Consider the following 10,661-nt stretch of genomic DNA (forward strand, 5'->3'; position numbering starts at 1 on the left):
CAGGAGTGACCAGCAGGCGGCCCACATCCTTGCCCAGTTGGTTGCTGGCCTGAGGAGCCACCCTGTGCCCTGCCTGCATCGCCAGAGTGACCCCTGGGTCTCTCCAATGATTTCAATCTGAAACCCGATGCCTACTTCGCACACTGCACCCGGCCGCCCCTGTGCAGCTGAGGGTGTGTTTTGTGTGCCTGTTTGTGACCCCCCCCCCGAGTGCTCTACAAACCCCCCTGGTCTGCTCCCCGAGGACACAGGTACTTACCTGCTAGCAGACTGGAACAGGGGCATCCCTAGTCTCCATAGGTGCCTATGTTATTTGGGCCCTACTTTGACCTCTGCACCTGACCGGTCCTGTGTTGCTGGGTGTTTGGGGTTGACTTGAACCCCCAATGGTGGACTACCTATGCCCCAGAGACAGAACTTGTAAGTGCTTTACTTACCTCATGAACTAACTTGTACTTACCTCCTGCAGGAACTGTTGATTTTTGCAGTGTCCACTTTTAAAATAGCTCATTGCCATTTTTGACCAAACTGTGTACATTACTGTTTTAATTCAAAGTTCCATACTTACCTATGCCAAGTACCTTACAATTTATGTATTTACTTGAATTCTGCATCTTGTGGTTATAAAATAAATTAAGAAAGGAATATTTTTCTATATAAAAACTATTGGCCTGGAGTTAAGTCTTTGAGTGTGTGTTCTCATTTATTGCCTGTGTGTGTACAACAAATGCTTAACACTACCCTCTGATAAGCCTACTGCTCGAAAACACTACCACAAAATAGAGCATTAGTATTATCTCATTTTGCCACTATCAACCTCTAAGGGGAACCCTTGGACTCTGTAGAAAGTTGTCTATGTATATACTATCTCAAAGCGAGAGATAGCGTGCATAATGACACTTCAAGCAAATGGTACCTAAAATGTCACATTAGTTCAGCAAATTGTTTTTTTAGTTTAGTTTAGTGACCATTTAATTTGAAAGCAAAGACTCCTCAATCTTGCTTTCAAGCTTAAACAAATATTTCCACCTAATCAGACAGCACTCTGGGAGCCTCATATTGTTAATCTTTGCAAATGTCTGTACACATTTTTATACTGGGAAAACTGTCAGCAGTGCAGTCCGAGCTTACAACATTTCCTTAGAACGCTCACCCTAATTATAAAGGCTCTGCATTAAAGAACCATAAATACAAATTCAAACAGCATTAACATATGGACACGAATATTATCTTAACTGCAGACAATGCCCTTTCCTGATCCATAATGTGGTACTTTGAACACATCACCAAAGGGATTGTGCTACAGGGGGTTAAGGCCTACCTGTCCCAAGGACAAAATAAACATGAAAACATGTCTTTGATCCCAAACAAGGCATCCTTGGAGTCGGGCTATAGGAATTCCACACTCCTGTAAAAGTAGGACATGTAAATGTTTAACATTAAACATATTATTTTAGTGACAACGCCCTCAAGACTATTTTCACTGTAGCAGGGTTAGCTGTTTCATAGCTAAAGCACTGGGATACATTATTAAATGTAATAAAGTTATCTCAGCTACAAAATTAATTTTCGAACTTTTAAACATATTTATTACAAGCCCAATCCACTGAAAAAGTCAAATGTTTAAGGAATGTGTTACAAAATGTACTCAAGTCTGCTTAACGTACTTTTAAAGCCTCTAAAAGCCTATTTGCCTAAGAGTCAATCTTTCACCCAAGAGCTGAATAGCTTCTTGATTAGGTGTGAATTACCTTACACAGCTGAGACAAAAGCCTGAGGTTCCTCAACAGGAAGGCATGGGAGCTGTGGCTACTCCCTAGCATATCATTAAAAGATGATTACCATGTCACTGGTAGATGTACCTCACACCTGGGCCTGACTCATTTTCGTCTATATTGCTTGCCAGGCACAAATCCCAGTGGGAGAGAAGCTGCCATTAGAAACCCTTCTGACTGACCGCAAAGGAGCGTTTGCTCAGTTCCCTGGCCACACACATTTAGGGTGGGCACAGGAGCTCTGCACAACAAAAATGCCTACATTTGTGTGCACAAGATAGATTAGCTTGAGAACTGGACTAAAATGTAAAGGCTAGGATACCAGATACATGCAGTGACCCTTGGGGCAAGGGAACACCAGGGTTCACCATGCAGGGAACATTCCTGCATCAGCATTTACAAATACTCCAGACAGGGGTGGCGCAGAGACCGAAGCCTGGGTGCAGCTCAGAAGAGTTAGTCAACAGAGCCAGTACCTTCACAGAATGTAAATACTGGATGTGGTCAGACGCCTGAGAGGCTGCAAACCAAGGATAGCACACCATGCACAGGCTACAGACCTATGAGGTGAAGTGGTGCAAACACTTTGTAGGCTCGGCCTCCACTGGAGTAATGCTCCAGGTTGAAAATAATATGGTTTATTAGATACCTACATAACTCCCTTCACCTTGCTCACCCAGAATGGACTATGTACATTTTTGCAAAACGTATTAATCCTGAAAAATAGAGTTCATTCCAGATATTTAACAAAATAAGAAATAATATCTACATCAAGCCTCCATCCCCATATAAGTGCTTCCTTTAAAGTCATCAGACTGCGATCTACAACCAGCAGTGTTACATGCTCAGAGACAAAGAGTGACTCTCTAAGAGGGGCGGATGGGTCACAGACTGAAAGCCCCCCCCCATACACACACACACACACAATACAGACACAAACATACTACAAGCATTACCCATAAACTGATGGTGCTTCTTCCTCACATGAACCGGAAACACATTCCCTGCTCGTCACCCCGTACCTGTCAATTGTAAATAATGTCACAAGACAGGGCTACACAGGTAACCAGTTACCAGTTCAAAACCCTCAGACATCTCATGGACAGGCTGGAGGACAAGCCAGTATTTTAATGCAAAAATGATAATTTAACTTTCTCCCTCCTAAAACTTGCTATACAACAATGTGGGTTAATCGGTTATGATGCATCCATCACCCTAATACTGGCATGTACCTCAAAGCAATCATACCAAAATATTCTCTGCCTCTCAGTCGAACAGATTTATATAGCTTTTTGAGTAATTGTGGCTTATTTGCAAGTAAGGAGACTTAGGGCCTGATTACGACCTTGGCGAAGGGGATTACTCCATCCCAAATGTGACGGATATCCCACCCGCCGTATTACAAGTTCCATTATATGCTATGGAACTTGTAATATTGCGAACGGGATATCGGTCACATTTGGGACAGAATAATCCCCTCTGCCAAGGTCATAATCAGGCCCTTAATGTAAATTTTTTATAGTAGAACAAACTTAACTCAAAGAAAGCTTTAAAGCTTTGTGTGTCAAGATGAGACTTCAAATCTCCCTCGTGATTGAGGTTCACTCATTTGGTGCTTGGATGACAGATTTTCAAAAGCCAGGACATGGCATGAAAATATAAGTAGAAGTCCAATTAAGCAGCGTTCGTGGGAGAAAGAATTACAACACTATTTAACAAAGAAAAAGGAGTTCAAGATACAGTAGAACTAAGACAAGTATTTTTATAATAGGGGAATAGTAAATACAGATCTGAAATACAGTATTATCACTAGAATTTAAATTGCTTGATTTCGAGTGCTGCTTAACAGTCCAATAAGACAAGACAAGGAGACACGTTTCCCTCTTGAAAGCACAAGGTACCTAAACACTGCAAAATGGCACATTTGAGCCTTGGCAAGGCCATATCAGCTGAGGTTTTAAAGATTCCGGCCTCCAATCCGGGAGGTCATTTTTTTACTATCGTGTTTTCGGCTCTATTGAACTCTGGGCATTTACAAAATTAGCAGTAACGTCCCAGGTCAGATGTCAAAAGACCAGGACGGTCTTGGGAAATCCAGGACTTCTTGTCAACCTATGAGAGGCTCTCACGTTTAACATTTTAAGTGTCACGCCTGGTGAGAAGGGCTACAACTTAAACTTTATAAGTGACTCAGGGTTCTTTGTGTTTTATATTTCAGCAACAAGGTCAACTTACAGACAAGTATGAGAAATTCTCAGACTTAAAAACAAAGTAATTACTACAAAGTAATATGGGAACAGGAAATACTTCTCAGGGTGCATCAAAGGCATTTTGCCTGTTTCTTTAACATTCTATTCGAAGGACTTTAACTTTCAATGAAGTTTACAACTTTTCATAGACAAAAGAAGGAGGGTTTTGATCATTTTAGGTTAATGGGCTCCCAGGGATACGCATAGACTTTTAGGCTAATGTGTTAAAAATACTGAATTTTGTTGCAGAAGGGGCAATAAGGACACATCACTGTAAAGGTCACATCTTTTCCCTCATATAATATAGTTTTGTTTATGGTTAATGTACTGCAGAAAATTATTATCTGCTATGGATTTCTAAGTTACAAAATGTTACTCCTTAAGAAAATCAACACTGAAAAAATGTAGTTCACAAATACTTGTCACATAATGCAATAACTTTTATTAAATTAGGTGCCACCACTCAATTAAGTAAACAGATTACAGAGGCCACTCAGTTTGCTCTCCATGCTCATGTTACAATATGCAACGTCTTCCACCCTTACTGGGCAGGTAGCATGAGTTCCTGGGTGTGTCCGCACTGTACCTCCATTGAGCATTTCATTAGGATACCTGAGCATAGTCTAGACCTTGAAGCTTACCTACAGGCTATTAACCTGTATTTTCTTTTTCTGGGTTCAGTAGAAGACAGAGGGTTTGTCCCCCTCAGTTTTTTTTTTAATTCCCTCAAAATAATGTTTCGACGTGAGGTATATTTCCATGGAGAAACTGAAAAATAAAATAGTGTTTCTCATGTGAAGCCCTCGCCATTTTTCAGGGTTTTACCAATTACTATCACTGCAAGTTGTTAAAAATAAGAGGTGTTTAGTGAGGATATACTGATTTCAAGTCCAAAAAGGGGCCTTGATGATGGCTGCGAATGTTCCAATTACAAAATTGGGAGGCAGTCCACATCTGTAGCTTCTCAAAGGCAGAGAACCCCTTTTTTTCGACTCTCAAGTCACTGCTGTTCTACTACATGCATCTCTCTGCTTTTTATGCAAAGTTTAACATACAAAACACAGCCTACCCCCTTAAAGAGTAGGGGAGACAATTTTCCATTTTGCCCATTCGATCAGATCATTTTCAGTTTAGATTATGTGCACAAATCCTGAACGTCTTCAAATACTGGAAGAAAGTTTCTACAGCTTGGATTCCGATTTCTGAGTACAATGTGACATTCATTTGTTGGGGATAGTCTTCTGGAAAGGTAACATTTCTCGATTCCTCACAGCATTTGTCTTGCATTTGGCTACAATGGCACTTGGTCCTGCGAGTATTAAATTCTCTTCTCATATTTGTAGCAGGTACACAATTAATATCTCAAGGATGCCTCGAGTGAAGTTTTCTTCTGCAAGCACAACAGAAGAGTCAGTGACCTGGACTACGAGTCAGGGTGTTCTAGAATAACAATCCACATTTATGGTGTTTTAAATTAAGTGTAGTTTTAGTACTTGCATGCAGCCTTAGATATCTTAGAATTTAGATCGCCTAACTTTAAATTATGCCCACAAAATTTTGATTTGATTTTTAAGTACTACATCCAGAAATAATGGTATGATTTTACTGTCCTCAAACGTTTTTATCACATTATACTGTATTCCCTTCTACATTTATTATCTTTACCTACATGTACAGGTTTTGCGAGGAAACAATGTTTGCTACATTTACCCAGATATAAAGGAAAACAATGCCAGTAACTACACCAAAAACACCAGTCTTACCCTATTTTCAGTACTGTGTTTTTCTTTCCCACTGAGGATTTAATAGTAGCCACTAACATGGAACTGCTGAGGGTATCAGTAGCCTTTCAGCTGATCCTTGTATATCAGTTCAGATTTCCAGAATGAAAGACTTTAAATCATCTGTAAGAGCACTGCAAGAAGTAGGAAATATTTTAATGAAAGACAAGTTTGGATAGATTTATAATGAAGACATATAAAGGAGCAGGGTCTGATCCCTTTTCATCAAGTCACTGTAATAAGAATGGGTGCGAGAGTACAGTGGGACCATTTTATTTAGGCGCCCCCAAGAAGTCTCTAGCTTAAGTTTTACAATCCAATACCACTTTTATCCTACCCATTAATTTGCCTTTTTCTTTATCATGCACGAAACACTACAAAACATATTTGATGGCTTTGAGATACATGTGATAATGATGTTTTAATTTTTCTTACACTAATTCCAGGTTTTAAATTAACCTCAATTTTTAAGATGGCTTTAGTTTGGCAATGGAGCACATTTGGTTGCTGTGCCTTTCTCAGTGTCCATCAAGAACTGAAATATGAAAGGGTGACCCAAAGAGCTAATATGATGACTCTTTCATTTGTTATGTGTAAAATCTTGTCACCATAGCTGAGTGAAAGCATTTCTTTATTTTACAACAAAAACTGAGTTTTTTTCCTCCATCCTATTATTTTCTCTCCTATACAAGTGCCTATTTTGGGTCTGATACTGTATGTCTGTGGAACTAGAACAGGACACCTGTATATTTAGTTAATTTACAGTGATAATCAGCCTCATCTGGTGGAATGCATATATAGTCATGCCATATGTGGTTGTTTTAGAGGAACCAGAGAATATATTATTTATATATATATATATATATATATATATATATATATATATATATATATATATATATATATATAGTTTGGTTTTTTTGTTTACAAATGATTAAACTCTGACTGAGGCCTCTTTAGGAATTCTTAGCTAATATACTTTGTGGTTTACTAGTGTGTAGAGTTCCCCTACAACAGGAACCCCAAATACAAACACCCATTTCTTCTACACAGTGAAGCTGACCTTTATATCCAAAGGATATCAACCTAAAGTTCCTACCACTGCTTCTTATTATTTTACACTATATTTGGGCCTGGATTTTCAAATCGGTACCTGTTTCCTACATGAGTTTTGTTTTTTTGTGGTAATATCAGTAGTTACTTTGCTATCACTTGTGCTGAATGGCTCACTGTATTTAATAACTAACGCAAAATGACTATTTAATATTTAAAAGTATTCATGTATCCATCTTTGGATTTATTTTAGAATTAAAATAAACTCTTTGAGTTGATTTAGATGTATGTGCCTTCTCCCAGGTAGACTACTAGCTGTTCTTCGAGATTTTCTGGTCCACGTGACCCAATGTGTAAATAGGATTTTGTTCCAAAAAGTGCTTCAGTTTCTTGGGATGGTTGAATAATGCAGGTTATTCCTGTATCGGCTGGGAGAGTTGCTTGGGATGTAGGTAGCAAAACTATGCTGTTCTGTTCATTTGTGGTTTCCTTTTCAAGATCCCCAGTGTCTGAAATTGAGTTTGGTTCACCAGAGTGTCTTGTTTCATGAGTCTGGGGTACACTAGGTGTTAAGGCAATATGCAATGGCCCAGTCAGAGAAGGTGCAGATAGCAAAATTGCACCATTCTCAACTGGATGATGTTTATCTCTTCTCTGTGTGTTTGCGGTATCAACTTTAGAAGCCTGCATCAGCATTTCTTCCTTTTTCATGTACTCCAAAACCTCTTGTCGTAGAATCTCTTTTCTAGTGCTATTAAACAGTTTATGGTTTTTTATGTAGTTTTTATGCTTGATTAAGTTTTTTCTAGTGAGTTCTGTCATGTTAGGCTGTCTCTTTCGAAACATTTCTTCCAATAAATCATTTTTTTGATGGCTGCTCAGGTCATTCCTTTCAGACTGTATTTCAACATAAACACAGCTCCACATGAGGTCTATTTTCTTTTTTCTATCCCAATTCCTGGTTTGCTTGTTCTCAAATTGGGAAGGATTCTCTTTTGTCTGCTCCTCATTTGAAACATGTAATTGAACATCTTTGTTGGCACCATCAATTTCAGGATTTTCTTTTAGTTTTGCTGCATTTGCCTCTGCTGTCTTAGCTCTTAAGTGTGTACCCTGATGAGCCACAAGTTCTGATTTCTGAACAAAGCTTTTTCCGCACTCGCATGTAAACGGTTTCTCTCCCGTGTGAATTCTCTGATGGGTAATTAAATTTGATTTCTGAGTGCAGCTTTTTCCACACACTGTACATGTATAAGGAGCCTCACCTGTGTGGGTTCTTCGATGAGTACGAAGGTGAGCGCTCTGTTTGAAGCTTTTCCCACAATCCGTACATTTGAATGGTTTTTCACCTGTGTGTGTTCTTTGATGACCACTAAGATGTGTTCGACTGCTGAAGCCTTTTCCACATTGTTTGCATGTATATGGTTTTTCTCCTGTGTGTACTCTCTGATGGATAGCAAGATGTGATTTCTGACTAAAGCTTTTCCCACATTCACAACATAAATATGGTTTCTCGCCTTTGTGAATTCTCTTGTGTATAATCAAGTATGATGTACGACTGAAGCTTTTTCCACATTCGCTACATGTGCAAGGTTTAGTTCCCGAATGAGTTTTCTGGTGTCTGAGCAATGACAACAGCATACCGTATTTTTTTCCACACTGACTACATGTATATGGTTTCCCCTCACTGTGTGTCTGTTTGTGATTCATCAAAGTGGATGACTGAGTGAAACTGGCCCCACATTCGAAACATATGTGTGGCCTTTCACCTGTGTGAGTTCGCTGATGAATGGTAAGATTTGCCCGCTGGCTGAAACTTTTTCCACAATCAGCGCATGTGTATGGTTTTTCTCCTGTGTGAGTTCTTTGATGGATGATTAAGTTTGACCTATGGTGGCAAACTTTCCCACAGTCAGTGCATGTGTATGAAGTTTTTGTCTTTTTTGATCTCCGATGTTCTTTAGACTTTGTGGATTGTCGGGTAACTCTTTTACAAATGGTTGTGTTGGAGTTTCCGCTAACATAGCTTCCTCTTTTCCGTGGCAATTTGTTCTGTATTACACATGCCTCCTCTGAGCTCTGTAAGACTTTTCCTTTGGACCTTCTTGTAGTTTTTGTTTGTGATGCAAGCCTTTCGGCACATTCTTCATGACGGTTATCCTCACATTTGATAACAATTTCAGTTCCTGTGTGATAGACAGAAAAGACAAATAAAATGTTAGTTTTCAAGCAGGTTTCACATCTAAAAGTCCTGAACTATCATATTTTAGATGCGCTGCAAGAGATTCTACCGATGAGCATTGCATATAAGGGGAAAAAGCCTCAATGGGAACACTATGAAAGTTTGGTAAACTAACAAAGGATTTTTAAAGTAGCTAATTCAACATTTGTTGCACATAATTAACAGCCAGGCATCACAGTATTGAGAAGATAGTCTTGACATCAGCTTAGGATTCCTTCTTGCAAGCATACTAATACTTAAAATATTAACAAGGCACACAAGAAACAAAATATCTCACTACACAAAGAGCAGGCCATGTGGTTATCCATTATGATGGCACACAATGTAGCTGCACACTAGTGGTGGATTAGAGAATGCGACCCTCAGCTAACAAAGATTTACACAGATGCATAACCTTACTGAGCTATCTCACAGACTCTATTCAAAGAAACCAATGGAATCACTGCGATAAATGAAACTCATTTCCTTACAGTTGGATGGAAGACTTCTGCAAAACCTTGGTGAACATGTGAAGCCTGGTCGTAGTAGGTTCCTGACTAGGCCAGTGTTTTTTACCCAGCAAGATCAACAATAATGCAAGCCCTTTGGAGGACTGCTGCTTCTTCTACTATCAGAGGTGGGCTCTTATTCTGCTATGTGATCCAAAGAGCACTCCTCTTTTGACAGAGTGCCAATGACCCCCTCTACAGAGGCAGTGAAAACCCAACAGTAGCGGCAGCGCAGACCCTAGTAAGGGCAATAAGGCCTTTTTACCTGCACCCTTGTCGTGAGACTGCATACAGGCTCCCTTTTAGGTAAATTTCTCTTCAGAGGAGGTGGGTATGTGTCAGAGTGAAACCTAACACTACCCATTTTAATTCATAACAGCCATACCCTTGCTAGTTGCCAGGGGTGTGTGGAACAGTATTGCTCAATGCCAATGATATATGGATTGGCATCAGGGGTAATTTGACAAGCACATCATCCTGTTAACAAAGTATATCGAAATGTACTAAATAGGCACACATCCTTTTCAGTGAATGGTACTCAAGGAGATTTTTAAAATGCCTCCAAACAGCACTCAATACAAACATTCTCACATATTCACTTGCACCTACAAGAAAATGCCACATTTTCTATCAACTGGAAAATACTTCTATACATTAATAATGTGTTTGTATCTAGTATTCCTTGTAAAAGCCACATCTACTTCTGTTTTATGACGAACCCCATCTACAAGAAATCGAACAGCTAAAATTAAGAAAAATAAAGAAGAATCCTTAACAAATTGACTTGACTTTTATTTTTTATTTTTTTGCAGCAGAAAGGTCCCTTTCATGGCTCCAGAGAGTGTGCAACTCTGCACTAAGTGGCCAATTCAGAGTTTCTTTGGATACTTTTTATTTTTGACCTCAGCACACATGACAAGCATGCATGTATGCAAAGGACTCCCTGACAAGGATTGCAACACAGATTGAGGCAGGCTGTGTGGTCTGGAGAGGTACAAGATCTACACCTCCTTTTTAGGTCAAACCTATCTGACAGACATGCTGAAAGCTTAATTAGAAATGCATTCTGCCCA

At 39.4% G+C, this 10,661-nt stretch overlaps 1 protein-coding gene across 1 annotated transcript; it reads right to left on the reverse strand.

The window, feature by feature from the left end:
- Positions 1-4,443: 4,443 nt before the first annotated feature.
- Positions 4,444-9,044, reverse strand: LOC138287216 (histone-lysine N-methyltransferase PRDM9-like; the record flags this gene model as incomplete). The annotated part of the gene is made up of 1 exon (XM_069227575.1): positions 4,444-9,044. A coding segment is annotated over one exon (1,907 nt), but the record flags the coding sequence as incomplete, so codon positions are not given.
- Between the last annotated feature and the right edge of the window lie 1,617 nt (positions 9,045-10,661).

This window comes from Pleurodeles waltl, chromosome 4_1 (genome assembly GCF_031143425.1).
Source record: "Pleurodeles waltl isolate 20211129_DDA chromosome 4_1, aPleWal1.hap1.20221129, whole genome shotgun sequence".
NCBI lineage: Eukaryota > Metazoa > Chordata > Amphibia > Caudata > Salamandridae > Pleurodeles > Pleurodeles waltl.